The sequence below is a fragment of the Entelurus aequoreus genome, linkage group LG07 (genome assembly GCF_033978785.1).
Source record: "Entelurus aequoreus isolate RoL-2023_Sb linkage group LG07, RoL_Eaeq_v1.1, whole genome shotgun sequence".
NCBI lineage: Eukaryota > Metazoa > Chordata > Actinopteri > Syngnathiformes > Syngnathidae > Entelurus > Entelurus aequoreus.
This window is the reverse complement of record NC_084737.1, coordinates 54278670-54296297: the sequence shown is the minus strand read 5'-3', so window position 1 is coordinate 54296297 and position 17628 is coordinate 54278670. Positions and strand designations below refer to the sequence as shown.

General features: G+C 42.1%; 1 protein-coding gene across 1 annotated transcript; it reads left to right on the top strand.

The window, feature by feature from the left end:
* The first annotated feature begins 550 nt into the window (after positions 1-550).
* LOC133654034 (caveolae-associated protein 2-like) lies at positions 551-16565 on the top strand. The gene is made up of 6 exons (XM_062053984.1): positions 551-871; positions 7224-7368; positions 7480-7577; positions 8428-8688; positions 15036-15188; positions 15261-16565. Exons 1-6 carry the CDS (start codon positions 647-649, stop codon positions 15546-15548), a joined length of 1170 nt encoding a protein of 389 aa, XP_061909968.1. The 5' UTR covers positions 551-646; the 3' UTR covers positions 15549-16565.
* Positions 16566-17628: the final 1063 nt, after the last annotated feature.

The following is a 17628-nucleotide window of genomic DNA, read 5'->3' as shown; positions in this document are numbered from 1 at the left end:
GTGCCCCCCCCCGCCCCCTCCTCCCCCCTCCACGAAGGAGAGGGGGGCAGAGCAGAAAAGAAACGGCAGATCAACTGGTCTAAAAGGGGGGGTCTATTTAAAGGCTAGAGTATACAAATGAGTTTCAAGATGGGACTTAAATGCTTCTACTGAGGTAGCATCTTACTGGTTTACAAAAAATAGTTTTTACCCAAATAGGTGAAATTAGATCATCTCCCACGGCACACCAGACTGTATCTCACAGTGGTTGAAAAACACTGAACTAAACAACCCAGCGAATACATAACCTCCTGGCAGAGGTCACGGAACTGCCTTGCCTTGCCTAAAATAAAACATATTTTTCAGGCATTTCTCCCGATTATTCTAGATTTTAAGGACACCATGTTTTATTCTAAGATCAGACTAAAACCGATGTGTGGCAGTTGTTTCCTGTCGTTGGAAGTGACTGGAAAGTCCAAGTAGTCCTGTATTGTGTGCAGAGCAGCCTGGCAGTGCAGGAGTTAACGGCATGCATTCCTAGGAGGGACTTAGGGCGGAGCTCAGCTCGCACAAACACTGAAAGTTTCCACTGTTTTTCACACTGCACAACTTTCCTGTCCAGCTGCTACCTCTGAGGATTGAGGACGCCGTTCAGGCCCACAAGACTATGGTGACCACTGACCCCCATGAAAACCAGGACCTGGTGGTCCCTCCCCAGGTCCAGGAGCCGTTGAAAGACCAGAAGAACCCAGAGAAACCGACCTTGGACATGGCTGGATTTGACCTGGAGAAGATGGGCCAGGGACCTGTCAACCCCATCACGGTCCTCACTTTACTGGACAAGCTGGTCAACATGCTGGACGTCGTGCAGGAGAACCAGCACAAGATGGAGGTGAGTGAAGGGTGGGGCCGCACCGCACACTTCTGGTCCGAACTGTGTAAGGGGTCAACTTTCGCAAATGTGAGCCGCAAAAAGTGGATGAAGAACAAAAAAACAACATGTTTTTGCTAAAAGACTTGACAAAACTTCTAGCATGTTTGTTAAGTTTTATTGCAGTATTCACTGTCAATTGTCAAGGCCACAGAGCCTAAAACTTGTTCTTATGCTTTCCGAGCTCACTATGGTCACTGCTCACTGTACATGTTGATTGACGGATTTAAACTTTTATTAGTAGATTGCACAGTTCAGTACATATTCCGTACAATTGACCACTAAATGGTAACACCCCAATAAGTTTTTCAACTTGTTTAAGTCGGGGTCCACGTTAATCAATTCATGGTAATATCCTACCAAGTGAGACATACACTGTTACAATGTTTTTTTCTCAGATTATATAATTGTTGATGACTGAAGTATGCTGATAGCAACCCAACCTAACCCCCGTCCCCGTTACAACCCCGTCCACATCCCACCCCCCGGATTGTAAATAATTAAATGTATATACTCTGATGATGAACTTGAGTGATGACTGTATTATGCTGATAGTATATATTTGTACCATGAATTGATTAACGTGGACCCCGACTTAAACAAGTTGAAAAACTTATTGGGGTGTTACCATTTAGTGGTCAATTGTACGGAATATGTACTGTACTGTGCAATCTACTAATAAAAGTTTCAATTAATCAAAAAAAAACACTAAAATGTTTTTAAATGACAAAATGTGAAAAATGTCCAATCTGCATCACTGTGTAGATTGTGTTGCATGCATGACACCACATAAGAATACATGCATGGCCCAGTACTAGGTGGGTTCTATTGCTCGTTTAAGGCAACATTTATCAGGAAGGAGACAACTACAGTCTCCATATATCCACTGTGACGTTGGACTAGTGGTTACAACGTCAGCGTTACAGGTTTGAATCGCCGTTGGAAAATCTTAGTGTGGAGTTTGGAGTCTTTTTTTTCCCTCCCTCGTTCTAAAAACATGGATGTTGTGTTCAGAATACAGTGGAAATAGTGTGAGCATAAATGCTACTTTGTATATACAGTACATATCCTGGGATTGGCTGGTGGCCAGTCCAGGGTATATTTTATCTCTCACCCAAACTCAGCTGGGATAGGCTCCAGCTCACCTCTGACCCTAATGAGGCCAAGCGGTATAGGCTTGTAAAAAGTTCTAAATTGAATTGATTCATGTCTGCCAAATTCTAAATCGATACAATGAATTGAAACTCCGATAACTTTGCTCTATTCCACAATCATGCTTTAGAATAGTAACCTGACTCTCGCCAGATCCTTGTAGTTTGTTGAGCTCCACACAAGGAGGCTTGAAGGCATTGCAAACTCCTTCCAGATAGCAAAAAATAATGAACCAATCAGGATCGTGTGCTGACATTGATTCTGCTATTGGAACGGTTTTGTCGAATCTATCGAATATTAATTATTTAAAAGATGAACAGAGAACGGTTTTGAAGACATTTATTGGTGGCAAGGATGTTTTGCCTCTTCTTCCGACCGGGTTTGGATTTCCCAGCGTCACTCTCATCAGTGTAACGGGTAGATTTTTGATGTGAGTGGTTGAAGTAGCACGTCATTCAAGATAACGAACAAGTGGTTTATCCAATCACATACAATGATTTTTTTTACAAGGCCCCGCCTTCTGAAATACATCTCCTATTCAGAAATCCCAGATCCTTGCGTGGAGCTCAGCGAACTACAAGGATCTGGCGAGAGTCAGGTTACCATATATCCACTGTGAGTTGGACTAGTGGTTACAACGTCAACGACACAGGTTTGAATCGCCATTGGAAAATCTTAGTGTGGAGTTTGGAGTCTAACCTTGCTTGTGTAGGTTTATTTCTCCCCCGTTCTAAAAACATGCATGTTGTGTTCATAGTACAGTGGAAATAGTCCGCAGCTGTGAGTGTGAGCATAAATGCTACTTTGTATATACAGTACATATCCTGGGATTGGCTGGTGACCAGTCCAGGGTATACTTTACTTCTCACCCAAACTCAACTAGGATAGGCTCCAGCTCACCTCTGACCCTATTGTGGCCAAGCGGTATAGGCTTGTAAAAAATTCTATATTGAATTGATTCAATTGAAATTCCGATAACTTTGCTCTATTCCACAATCATGCTTTAGGTTAGGGGTGTCTAAAGAAATGTTTCCAGGGTAAATGCCAATACGCTGTCATATGGCTGCACATGCGTGGTCTCACAAACACACACACACACACACACACACACACACACACACACACACACACGCTTACAGGCAAACACACAAATTACGACACGTTTTTCGCCACACAGCAGAGTTGATTGTGATGTAACGACAATCATTTGTATAAAAAATAAAAAATATCCCTTATTTTAGCAACAAACTGGAGGATACATTTTTTTAATTTAGAAAAAAATAGATAAAATGTTTTATGGAATAATAAATACACATCATAATCGGAATGCAAATGATGCATGTGTTCGGAAGTAGATGAGTGATATTAACATTTGAGAAAAAGACACATCATAGAAGGATTTTTGCATCCTTTAGATGCATTAAAAATAAACTGATTCAATTAAACGTCTTGAATAGATTGTATTTTACACCCTCACAGTTGTTTAAAATGGGTACATTAGACAGCAAGTTAAGTATAAAGTGTCAGGCAGCTCAAGGAACTCATTCATTTACTGTGGGAATGTCGGTGAATAAAGAGTTGTGGTCTCGTGAAAATTGCCTTGTTTCTCCATCCTAGGCCATCGTAGGTCACGTGAGGTGTTTGCGTCACGAGACCTGCTAATGTTAGCCAAGTTAGATCATGTGTGTTGAACTGGAGATGACTGAATTAAATGAATCGTGTATGAAACAAGTTCAGCTTCTCATTAACACAACATAGTGTCATAGTTGAGGACTACATCTCTACAGTGACCACAGAATGGCAAAGTTTGGGCCACCAGAATGTTTCATTTTACCGTATTGAGGCAGTGCCTTTTACGCTTTCGGACCGTACCTTTACAAGTCCCTTGTATCCAATTTGAAAGCTGCAGCCGGAGAAAATTAACACACAGACAGACGTAGAAATGTATCGATGTCGGCAAAATTATTGAGTTTTTTTTTTAATTTACCACTTGATTGATTGACTTACTGTTATCGGCCCAGTCCAAACATTGTATACATTTTTTAATGCCTCTGGACATCAAGTTTTAAATGCCATTTAAGGCTAAAATGTTCGCTAAATCCATTTAAGGACTTTTAATGCCCCGCAGAAACCTTGTTATAGTGTAGTACAGTAATTGTTAGAATTTAATTGCTACCTGGAAAGGTGGCTCCCTGATGCTGGCAGTATTGGCGCATTTGGCAGGCCTGAATCGCTGCCATTAACCACGTCGAGTTTATCTCCATGAGTACGAACAAAATATGCCCAGTTTTTGTAATTTGGTTTTACTTTGTTGTCTTTTTTCTTTTTCTTTGTGCTTTCTATTTACTGTTTTAATTGTTTTTTCCCTTTTAAAATAGTTTTTATTCATATTTATTTTTATATTGTTTTTATATTGGTTCTATATGTATTTATTTTTTGTTTTTATTCAGTCATTGGTGGAGCTAAGGATAATATTTGATTATTGTTTTTAATACTGTTTTTAATATTGTTGTGCAGCACTTTAGAAACATTTTTGTTGTTTAAATGTGCTATACAAATAAAGTGGAGTGGATTGATTGGATTGCTGCTCCACTTTTATGTCTACTAGGGGATGTAACAGTTTAAAGTCTAATGGTACGATATTATCAAGGCATTAAGGCCACGGTACAATATTTTTGTGTTGTATGTCGAAAAAGAGACTTAAAAAGGCCATACTATGGAGGTTAATTTGTGTTTTTATTATGAAATATTTTTTGACACTGAATTTATGTAACTGAATTTTTTGCGTTTGAATTTTGGGAACTGAATTTTCGAATCAAATTATGTTGACAATTTAATTGAAAATTAATTCAGTGTTTTAAAATTAAGTGTTTAAAAAATTGGTATAAAATAAAAAAAATCTTAAAAATTATGTGTAAAAAAATTCAGTGTCGAAAAATTCGCTCCTTCAAAATGCAAGACTCAATTTCGGTAAACTAAGACAGAGGAAATCGATCCTGTCTTAGAACCAGCCAATGAGGAGCCAAGTTTTTAAGTCATGTGACACGGGTCTTGCAAAATAGCTTAATAAAGCAGTTAACTGGGCCACCTTGGCATAATACAACATAATTAACATTTAAATGTGTCCGAACGGATATTTTTCAAACTATAGAAATGATTCCAAAGCTTTCATAATAAAGACACAATTAAACCTCCATACATAGTGTGCAAAATAAAGTGGCAGGAATGTTTAGGATAAACACACTTACTGTAATTGAACACACATAATGCTAAAATGGATGGATGGATGGATAATGCTAAAATGCTTTAATCATATTTTGGACTACACACAAGTATTTTTAAGTGCAAATACTAGCGTAGGAACATACACTGTTTCAAGCAAATATTTAAAAGAATAACTTACAGTTGATGTATTTAAAGTAACAATGTAAACATCCAGTGTAACAAGTGTAAAACAATGTACAGTTTAGTGTATTTCAACTTTTACATTAATGGAAGCTGTCTCCTCTACAGTGGTAATTTTTATATCAATCTGGAACATGTTGTTTCTCAGATAAGTTAATTAACAATATAACTTTTAATAATGTAAATACCTCACAAACTGATGTTTGACTTCGCTGGCTTCAAATATATTTTCTGTGAGACTGTTTTAGATGGCAATTTGTCCAGCCCTGTCTTCCACCCGAGTGCAGCTGGCATAGGCTTCAGCTTCCCGCAACATCGACAGACAAGCAGTTGAAAAATAGATGGATGGGTTGAGGATGTATCAAGTAGCTTTTTGGTTCCGCGTTGAACATTTTTTGGGGGGTGATCTCCCGTCGTGCGGTGCGACGAGACCCGCTGAGTCTGTGTCTGTCGCCTTGGATACGCTCGAAACAAAAGTAGCGCGCTTCGCTTTAACAGAACACATACTCTCTTACCTCCACCAAAGAGGTTATGATTTGGCAAAAACAATGTTCTGGGAAATGTTGTGTATTTATAGACCCGGCCAATGCTAAAATGCAAGAAGAAACTACACTCACCAAGTTTTCGTTTGAGACCGTCACGGTATTATTGAGAAGACTTTGAAACCGAAATACGGCGGTATTTGTAATACCGTTAGATCTCTAATGTCTACTATAAATAATTCCACTCATGTTAACTATGAGTAAATGCTAATCCATCCGTCTCACCTAGCTTCTTGTACTGTACCTGTACTTGTTTACAAGTGACTGATAAAGTCACGTGGTAGACGGTTGATGACGGTTTTACCCAAAATACACTTGGACTCCAAGGGTATTCTGGGTAAATATTGACATAATTGTCATCGGCGAGCCACTTGAAAATGATCTGCACATCGTAAAGTGAAATGTGAGAGTGAAAAAAAAAGCCAGTTGTAGCGAAACAACATTTCATTCAATATTTTACACTCCACCATTCTGAGCTCCTACAAGCTAGGTCTCAAGCCGCGGAAGGAGCCCGGCTCCGCCATGTAGGTGCCCTTCCCCCCAGTCCCCCCTATATCTTGGCCACTACCTTGTTTACTTCCGTGACGACCTTAAAATGTTGTAATCAATCAAAAATATCAAGCACCTAAAATGTGCAAAGTGTGGAGAGAGTATTTTGCATATTACCCATCAGGCGTGGTAGTGTATTTAAATGGTTGTACTTTTGAATTGTGTGTACTGCTTAGACATTTTAATAATCTCCACTTAGTTCAGGAGGCAAGCTGTGTGTTATGTGAGACCACGTGTGTTAACTTTTTGTGTTGTAAATAGATTATTTGCAGTTGCACAATGAGCGGGAAAGGATATTTGGATTGGGTCATAAAAATCGATGCTATGCTCTTGAAAAATATGAGTAAAGCACAGAAAGACTGTGCTTTACTCATGTATTCTGTCGTTCACAGGATGGTCACACGTTTGAAGGTAACAACAAGATGTTTCCCGGGCAGAATTTCTTAACAAACTTGTGACGTCTTGCTGGCCAGAGTGAAGATGCCGGCGAGTCGCACTTGGCCTGCTCGCCGTAGTTTGGACACCCCTGCTTTAGAATATAATCCATACATTGCTCTTACATAGTTCACTAAAACATTATTCTATGAACCTCACATACACGTTTTCATTACAGAAAATATGTAAATGATATGCCCAGATAGCCTGACAAATTGAATTTGTTTTAGGCGCACCAGGTTGAGATGGAGGGCGTGGTCAGAGGGATCCAGGCTGACATGTTCAAACTATCCAAGAGTCACACTCACACCTCCAACACCGTCAGCAAACTGCTAGACAAGAGCCGCAAACTTTCCGTCACCATGAAGGAGGTACCTTGAAGTTTACTACGTTATGTTCATGCCGGATGCCAGGTTTCCCTGGTAGATGGTTAATACAATTGTCATTCCTTCAAAATTATTATTAATGAATGTATGTTTCAGGTACGTGACAAGATGGAACGTCAGGGTGCACAGGTTAAGAAGCTGGAGGCCAACCACGCCCACCTGGCCAACAGAAACCTCTTTAAAGTCCTTATCTTTCAGGTTTGTGAGCTCTAATTATTTCAGTCTTTGTGATCAACTGGCATTTTGCGGGATGGAACATGACCTCATGTGATCTACCGTGGTGTAAATTGTGATTCTGTGATTAACTGAGTTCCTGTGATAGAATGAGTCAATGTGTGCAGTTATTTTCTCTGATGAAACATTAGTTAATGTAATCTTGTATTTTATTTGATAAAACATGACTTCATGTAATCTGTTATTTTTTATGTTGGAACATAAATTCATAAAATCTGTTGTTGTTGTTTCCTATGATTGAACATGACTTCATGTAATCTGTTATTTTATATGATGGAACATGGGAATGTGTGGTCTGTAACTGGGATTTCCCGGGATGAAGATCACGTGATCACTCTGATAATTTTTTTCTAATAGAACATGAGTTCATGTGATCTGGCATTTCTCAGGATGGAACAAGAGATCATTTGATCGTCTAGCATTTTCGGGGATGGAACAGGAGCTCACTGGGAACCATAAGCCTGGGTTCTCTCACCAATACTTAACATTCTCCAAATTCCTTACAGTCATGCTAATGCATGTGTGTTAGCATACGTATGTAAGCATGTCTGTGCTTCTCTATCAACATTAAATCATTTAATCTACTTGCATTCCCTGTGATGGATCATGTGGTCTGGCATTCCTTGGGATGGAACCAGAGATCTCTGAGAAGCATACGCCTGGGTATCACACAAAATCCACATTCTCCAAATTCCATATAGCCATGCTAAAACATGTGTATATTAGCATATGTGTGCTTCTTTACCACCTACACCAGAGTGATTAGCAGTTCAGTGTTAAAGTGTGTTTGTGGTGCCTGTGCTGTCCCTTACAGGAGGAGAACGAAATTCCCTCCAGTGTCTTTGTGAAGGATCCGCCACCATTCCCTCGTGATGAGATTCTAGAAGAAGGGGAGGAGCCAGCACCAGGTGTTGAAGGTGATCAGCCCTCGGAGGGTGGCCTCCATACCATCGACTTATCATCTGACGAGGATGTGGGTCTGGAGGAGGATCAGGAGGAGGAGATGTGGCCTCATGACCTGGAGAACATGGAAAAGTCCAGAGCTGAGAAACTGAAACGCTCCAGTTTGAAGAAGGTAAGACACCCACAGGAAGAATGTGTTATATTGCCTCTTTTAAACTAGATGTAGGAGCCAAAATTAGGTTTTTAGGAGCAATGTGTGTGTGTGTGGGGGTGTGTCAGCTGGGATGAGAGAGTTACTGGTCACATGTGGAATGGTTGTGGCTACGCGATTTACCAAACAGGAAGTAATTAAGAACTTGCATTCACCTGTGTCAGGGCAGGAAATAGGAAACAGTAGAGAGGCCAGGTTCGGAGGCCGTATTTTTGTTTATTGCTTTTATACGCTTTATTAAACTCTTCATTTTCTGCCACTACGCTTGATTTTGTACCGTACGTGCCATCTTATTCCTGTGACGTATTAAATCAACCTCAAATGTATTTCAGAGTTAAGCGTGTGATTCAAACTCGAAACCCATTACCGTCTCTTAGCGACCACCAGGAAATGTGGACGCAACATCGGTAGTGACAAAATTGAGGCCCACAAGCCAAATTTGGTCCGCAGAGTGGTTATTTTTGGCCCTTCAAAGGCTGACTTCCCAAATTTAATACATACATACATACTGACCTATTTCTGTGCGTTGTTGAGGTTCTCAGTGGTGACAAACAAAAAATATTCTGATTTGGCCTTTGTGATAAACGAAGTGCATTGATTTCAAAGCTGTCTAAAATATCACCAATCAGTGGCAGTTACTTTTATCTCGCCTTATCCCATACCCATGCCTGTAGTGGATGTCCCTTATGGGCATCCGTAGTTGTGTATGTATGTTCGGGGCATGCGCAGTTGGTTCAGTAAAGTCTACACCACTGAAGTGGACAGCCGTGTGTGTGTCACTGATTTCTACATGGCGTCAGAAGTGTCTAAACAACCGCGCCAAGTTATTAAATGTGTCAGAGAGGACATATAAAGACTTATGCCGACGGCGAAAGGTAGTGTTTTTGTTTTATTAGTACGAGTTAATTAGTTCGTTCCCAAGTTAGCTATCACAATGAGTGAAGGCAATGCACCGGCGCTTCCCGCTCATGGAGACAACTTTCAAGTTAGCCCGCCAGAAAAGTTCGACTGCGGAGACGGGAAGAAATGGCCAAGATGGAGCAAAAGATTCGAGAGGTATCGAGTGACGTCAGGACTGGACAAGAAAGGGGACGCTTTCCAGGTCAACACGCTGATGTACTTCATGCGAGAGGATGCGGAGGACATTTTGGATGCTTCTCCATTGACATCGGATCAAAAACAGAACTATGCTGCGGTGATAAAAAGTTTCAGTGATTATTTTGTTGGGAGACACAATGTCATATTCGAGCGCGCACAGTTTAATGTACGGAAACAGGAGCCTGGTGAGTCGGCAGATAGCTTTATAACAACAATACATAAACTGGCTGAACACTGTAATTTTGGAGTGCTTCGGGAGGAGTTAATACGTGACCGCATAGTAGTAGGGATAAGGAATATCGCTCTGTCAGAAAAGTTACAAATTGATGCTGCTTAACTTTACAAAAAGCTATAAGCCAGGTTTAACAGTCAGAGGTGGTTAAACAGCAACAGGCTGTGATGCGGGGTGAGTCTCCACAGGCAGAGGAGAGGAGAGAGGTTGATGCTATCTCACGTCCATTTAGAAGACAGGAAATGCAGGGACACAAACAACACGGCCAGGCGAGATCAAGACAAACAGAGACTGTAAGTAGTTCAGAGAGATGTCAGAAATGTGGAAGGGGCCCCCATAACTGGAAAGAGTGCCCAGCTAACAATGCGGAATGCAGGAAGTGCCGCAAACGAGGACATTTTTCCGCTGTGTGTCGTTCCATGCAGCCTGTGCATGAAGTACAGGACGAACTGCAACAGGATTCCCTCTTTATGGGTGAGCTAAGAGGGCAAAACTCAGGCTGGCACACGGACATTGAACTTAATGGAGAGGTAATCTCCTTCAAAATTGACACAGGTGCAGCGGTCACCGCGATCCCCACCAATCTGTATAAATACAGCAGAGATGGCCCCTTGATGCAAACAACCAAGAGACTATATGGCCCCAATAACATTGTACTACAAGTTGCGGGGCAGGTAAAATGTCAGCTTAAGAGTAAAAATGGAACAGTCACCCAGCCCGTGTTCGTGGCGGACTTATTTGTCAGACCCCTACTAGGCCTTCCAGCTGTAGAGGCCCTGCGGCTGGTGGAGCAAGTAGATGAAGTAGAGGATCCAGGGGAAACATTTAAAAACAGGTTTCCCACAGTCTTTGCTGGTCTAGGTAGGCTCGATGGGGACTACAGCATTCAATTGAAGGAGTATGTGAGGCCCTATGCACTCACGACACCACGCAGGGTGCCGATTCCTCTGACAGAGAAAGTAAAGGAGGAGTTAGAGAGGATGGAAAAGATGGGGGTAATTTCGAGGGTAGAAAGGCCAACAGCATGGCGTGCAGGCATGGTGCCCGTAGTTAAACCTAATGGGAAAATCACAATCTGTGTGGATCTGACCAGACTTAATGAGGCAGTATGTAGGGAGAGGCACATATTGCCATCAGTAGAGCAGTCACTGGCACAGTTAGACGGAGCAAAGGTATTCACCAAGCTGGATGCCCGGTCTGGTTTTTGGCAGATTCCCTTGGCAGAAGAAAGCAGAGAACTTACAACATTTGTAACCCCCTGTGGCCGCTTTTGTTTCAATGTCCTACCATTTGGAATTAGCTCAGGGCCAGAACACTTTCAACGCCGCATGTCGCAGCTCTTAGAAGGACTGACAGGGGTTGTTTGTCATGCTGAAGACATATTGGTGTGTGGGGTGGACCGGGAACAGCATGATGAGAGGCTGACAGCGGTGCTCTCCAGACTTCAGGATGCTGGGCTCACCCTAAATGAAAAATGTGCATTCGCACAGCCAGAGTTAGTGTTGTGGGACACAACATCAGTGGCGAGGGCATAGCACCGGACCCTGAAAAATTCAGAGCAATCACAGATATGTCTACTCCACAAAATGTAGCAGATGTGAGAAGGTTTCTAGGCATGGCAACATACGTGGGTGAATTTTTGCCTTTTTTCACAGACATAACCAAACCGTTACGAGACTTGTTAGCAAAAGAGTGTGAGTGGGTATGGGGAGAAGTGCAACAGGCCGCATTTGAAAAAGTGAAAAGGGAGCTGGCCTCAGACAGGGTGCTGGCACAGTGCAGGCCAGGTGCCAAAACAAGAGTGTCCGCAGACGCTTCTTCTTTTGGGCTCGGGGCAGTTCTCACTCAGATGCAAGAGAACAAAGAGTGGCGACCAATAGCATACATATCACGCAGTCTCTCTGATGCTGAAGAGAGATATGCACAGGTAGAAAAGGAGACGCTTGCAGTTACATGGGCATGCGAAAGGCTCAGCTCATACTTAATAGGCCTGCAGTTCACCCTAGAAACAGACCACAAGCCACTGTTAGCTCTGTTAGGAACAAAGGCACTGGATGACCTACCTCCGAGAATCCAGCGCTTTCGCCTCAGGCTCCTCAGGTACTCATATCAAATAGTACATGTCCCAGGGAAAGCATTGATAACGGCAGATGCGTTATCACGCGCACCCATCGTGCGCACACTCACAGAAGATGAAAGGGAGCTAGAAGGGGAGGTGAAGGTGTTTGTGGAATCAGTGCAACAGTGCCTACCTGCATCTAAGGCAAAACTACAACAGATTAGAGATGCACAAGAGCAGGACTCCATATGCAGACGGCTTAGAGAGCTATGCAAAAGGGGGTGGCCCAGACAGGAAGGGCTGCCAGAGCAGCTAAAGCCCTACTGGACGTACCAGGGCGAACTATACTGTGCAGGAGGACTTTTAATGAAAGGTCAGAGGATTGTGATTCCTGAGACTATGCAGGCAGAAATGCTGGCCCGTCTGCATGAAGGTCATATGGGTATATCTAAATGCAAAGCAAGAGCAGAGCAGTCAGTGTGGTGGGTGGGCATAACGAGTCAAATCACTAAAATGGTGGCACAGTGTGTAACATGTATTAAAAGCCATTCACAGCATCCTGAGCCCATGATCCCATCAGCACTGCCCCAGCGCCCCTGGCAAAAGGTCGGGGTGGATATGTTTTACCTGAAAGGCAGCTCCTACCTGTTAGCAGTGGACTATTATTTGAGATACATAGACATTGAGAAAACCCCAATTACCACATCTAAGGGGATTATCAATACACTTAAAGCCATGTTCTGCAGGCACGGAGTCCCAGAGGAGCTACGGAGTGTCAATGGTCCACAGTTCTCCTCAGCAGAGTTCACAGCCTTCGCCAGAGATTATGACTTTTCGCACGTGACTAGTAGCCCTTACTTCAGCCAGAGTAACGGAGAGGCGGAGAGGGCTGTCAAGACGGTCAAATTGTTGTTACTTAAGAATGAGGAGGACCCATACAGGGCAATGTTAGCATATAGAGTCACACCATTGCACCATGGACTGTCACCAAGCGAGCTCCTGATGGGAAGGCGTCTCCGCTCGCCGCTGCCACAAGCGCCATCTAACCTCAAACCACAGCGGCCTAGAACAAAGGCCTTCGAGAAAAAGGACTATCAGCTGAAATGCACCCAGGCTCAGAACTTTGACAGCAGACACCGGGCCACACAAAAGCCCAAGCTGAGGCCTGGACAGTCAGTATGGATATCTCCCTCAAAACAAACAGCTACAGTGATCAGGAAGGCAGACACGCCACGCTCCTATGTGGTCGACACTGGAGCAGAGGAGGTGAGGAGAAACAGGGCTCACCTTCAGGCTCTCTCTGAGCCACAGCTCCAGCCACAGTTGGCCCCACAAGAGCCACCAATCCCACAAAAGGAACACAGAACAGAGAAGGAAGCAACACCAGGTACACCAATCGGAGAGCAGGTAACCCAGACACCGAAAGCAAGAGATGCTGCAAGACGGCAGGTAAAGCCACCGGGGTGGCTTAAAGACTATGTCTCGTGAAAGGACAGGACATAACGAAAAAAAGGCAATTACTGTTTGACTGTAAGTTGGCAACACTGTTGTTGTTTTGTGTTGTTGTTGTTGTTGTTTTTTTTCTTTCTCAGGGAGATAAGAGGATGGTAAGGAATTTGTTATGCAATTCTCATACATAAAGCCTTTTTAGGGTGTTGGGCTGATTCATTATAAATGGTGATGCTTATTTATAAATACATTGCAATGATTGTTCATTTCTTGTTGTACATTGGAGAAGGGGAGATGTAGTGGATGTCCCTTATGGGCATCCGTAGTTGTGTATGTATGTTCGGGGCATGCGCAGTTGGTTCAGTAAAGTCTACACCACTGAAGTGGACAGCCGTGTGTGTGTCACTGATTTCTACAATGCCCATGAATGATGTCTGCCAGTTCTGGAGAAAACCAGGGATTTTCTCGTCCCTTCACTCTGTATTTCTTCAAAGGTGCACGTCTACATGAAAATGTCTTTGAAAAACGTCCAAGCAAGCTGTACATCTGTTATTAGATGTATATGTTCACAGTCAACAATAGAGAAATCACGACGAAAGGCTTGTTAATTAAAATTTGTAGGATTCCTTCTACAAACAATACGAGATTTGCACTTCAGAATCCTAGTATTTCTACATGCAGCAGTAACACAATGATCACTCAAATCATTATAGAATACACCCAACGAAGAGAACTCATGAAAATTGTCCAACTGGGTGAGATTAACAGAATCCAAAACCTTTTAAATTCATCTGAAGCTGCATTTAACCAGTCCCAGTTAAAATCTCCTGACTTAAATAATTCAGTGTAATTTAACTTATCCAAAGCTGTTTTAATGACTCGAGCGCCTCCTTTGAAGCAGATGGAGGCCTGTAACACCCAACCACAGTAATATGTAGTGATTTTACTATTTCTACATCCAAAGCCAAAAATTTAATTTGTTTACAGATTGCCTGGGAAAGAACAATTGAAGCATTATATCTGGATTTTACATAAATAGCTACACCCCCACCTTTTTTTGGCCTATTGGTGCGGTAAACATTATACCCATTAATGTTAATGTCTTCATTTGTAATAGACTTATTAGTAAGCCAAGTTTCTGAAATGAAAACATCTGCCCCTATTAATTTCACCCAAATTCTGAATATGTCCATCTTTGGTAGTAAGCTCGTACATTCAAATGAACATATTTAAGACCAGGCAATGATTTACAATCAGAGGGTGTCTGGGAGCATTGAAGCTCAGGTCCAGGATTTGGTTGCACATTTCCGGACAAAGGAGCAATTAACAGCCTCCGCTTAGCAATTGATTTACTTTGAATTCTTTGGCATGTTGAAGCCCCTCCATTCAGCGGATTGGAGAGATACATAGACTTTAACTTTGACATCCCTAATATATCCATAATTAAATCTTTTTGTCCTGTGTGTGCAGGTTGACAGCCTGAAGAAGGCGTTTTCGCGACAAAACATTGAGAAAAAGATGACAAAGATTGGAACCAAAATTGTTTCGGCTGAGCAACGAGAGAAGATCAAACAGAAAACATCCAGCCTGAAGGTGTCCCCTCTGACCTTTGGCATCAAAAAGGTATGACCTCACCTGACCTTTTGTGACTTTGGACTCTTCATTTGTTGACCTTTGAACTGTGTGTATCACCAGCCTCACAACAACTCTGACTCCCAGCCTCCTGAAGAACATCCTGACCAGATGGAGATTGCACTCCCTGAAGAGGACAGCCGACTGTCCCCGCCGGGCAGCGATGAGCAGGAGGTTACCGTTACAGAGGTCCAAAACCAGGCAGCGCCGGCAGAGCAGCAGGAGGAAGAGCCTTCCTTTGTGAACATCAGCACGACATCTGAAGGCGTCAGTGAGGAGTATGCTATGTCTACTACACTGCCTCAGGATCAGGAACGCAAGGAGGAGCCTTCAGCATCACTTGAGAAATAAGAGTTTGTTCACATGTTCTGTCAACGCAATGCTAACATGCACACAAAACAGTGTCGTCGTATCTTGCACAAAAACACTGGAGCGAACCTTGTTAGAAAGTGGTACCTCGGTTTTCGTATACCCCACATTTTTGGGTGATTCGGTTTTTGGCAAAAATGTTGGCTAAAATTGTTGCCGGTTTTCGTCTACTGTATGGCCAAACATTCTGTTTTAACAAGCCTGGGCGAATTGGGACAAACATTTTATAGCAATCCGTGCGCAGATATGTGACGGCTACCCCTGCAGACATAACATGTTCCTGCCTTTAGCTGGCTGTGTCACTATAGCTTTTCTTTTCCTATCTCCGAATTTCTTTGCACCACCTATTTTTTACTTTCGTTCTCCATTTTCTCTCTTTCTTCCTCCGCTGCAAAAAAAGTATTGATAAGGGTTAGTGCATGTGCCTCACTATACGAAGGTCCTGAGTAGTCCTGAGTTCAATCCCGGGCTCGGGATCTTTCTGTGTGGAGTTTGCATGTTCTCCCCGTGACTGCGTGGGTTCCCTCCGGGTACTCCGGCTTCCTCCCACCGCAGAAAACATGCACCTAGGGATAGGATGACTGGCAACACTAAATGGTCCCTAGTGTGTGAATGTGAGTGTGAATGTTGTCTGTCTATCTGTGTTGGCCCTGCGATGAGGTGGCGACTTGTCCAGGGTGTACCCCGCCTTCCGCCCAAATGCAGCTGAGATAGGCTCCAGCACCCACCGCGACCCCCAAAAAAAGAGACAAGCGGTAGAAAATGGATGGATGGATGGAAATGTAAAAATCAGCTGTCCGTTGACCCATTATTAATTGGCACCCTGTGAAAACTCCAAGATGGCCAATGCACCCCTGGTAAAAAGATAGTCCATTGGGACACGTGTCATCCCACGAATTCAAGTGTCCAATAATCCACTAGGGCAGTGGTTCTCAAATGGGGGTACGCGTACCCCTGGGGGTACTTGAAGGTATGCCAAGGGGTATGTGAGATTTTTTTTTAAATATTCTAAAAATAGCAACAATTCCAAAATCCTTTATAAATATAAATAAAAACCTATCTTTTTTTCCAAATAGTTCAAGAAAGACCACTATAAATGAGCAATATTTTGCATTGTTATACAATTTAATACATCAGAAACTGATGACATAGTGCTGTATTTTACTTCTTTATCTCTTTTTTTCAACCAAAAATGCTTTGCTCTGATTAGGGGGTACTTGAATTTAAAAAAAATTCACAGGGGTATATCACTGAAAAAAGGTTGAGAACCACTGCACTAGGGGACCAAAGAAAGTTGTGATTGCCAGCACTTTAAAAAGAAGGTGAGAAACACTAATGAAACCAAGAACTCCATTTCCTTCCATTACCGTCTTTGCCAAGAAGAGTTTTCAATTAAGGCAAAATTAATGTTAAATTTGAATTTGTCCATTTCATTCCTCATTTATTATTGAATTTCACACGGTTTTTGCATGCTAAAGTATAAATATTCTCTACGAAAATTGTTTTGTGTTCATATTTGTGGGTGTTGGGAATGGATTAATTGAATTTACATTACTTTTTTGGAGAACATTGTTTTTTGTACAATTTTGGTTTTGGTCAGATCTTTTGGAACTAATTACTAAGGAAAACTGAGGTACCACTGTATTCATGCTGTTATTAACTAAAGCACTTTCACACTCTTAGCATTTATATACCTTAAAAAATACTAATTGAATTTAACATTTTAAATAGATCCAAAAACATATACCCAAAACATTACCACAAGGTTCTGACAACATTCCATGATATGTCAAGAAATAAAGATATGTATTAAGTGTGTGTCACAACATGCTCACTTTTCAATGGCTAGCCATGGCTCATTTTGGCTCAGTTTGAAGTGGTTTAGATGGCTTTTACTCATACATTTTAACACTTTTCTTACATATATAAAAAGCTTCGCAACCAAAGAATATTTAGATTTTATTGTACTTAAAAGACAAAAATAAATCATTGTGACTATCACTTGCACTTTCTTGTGTCTTTTAATTTGAACTTAAACTTATGGTTTATTTATTTACATAGG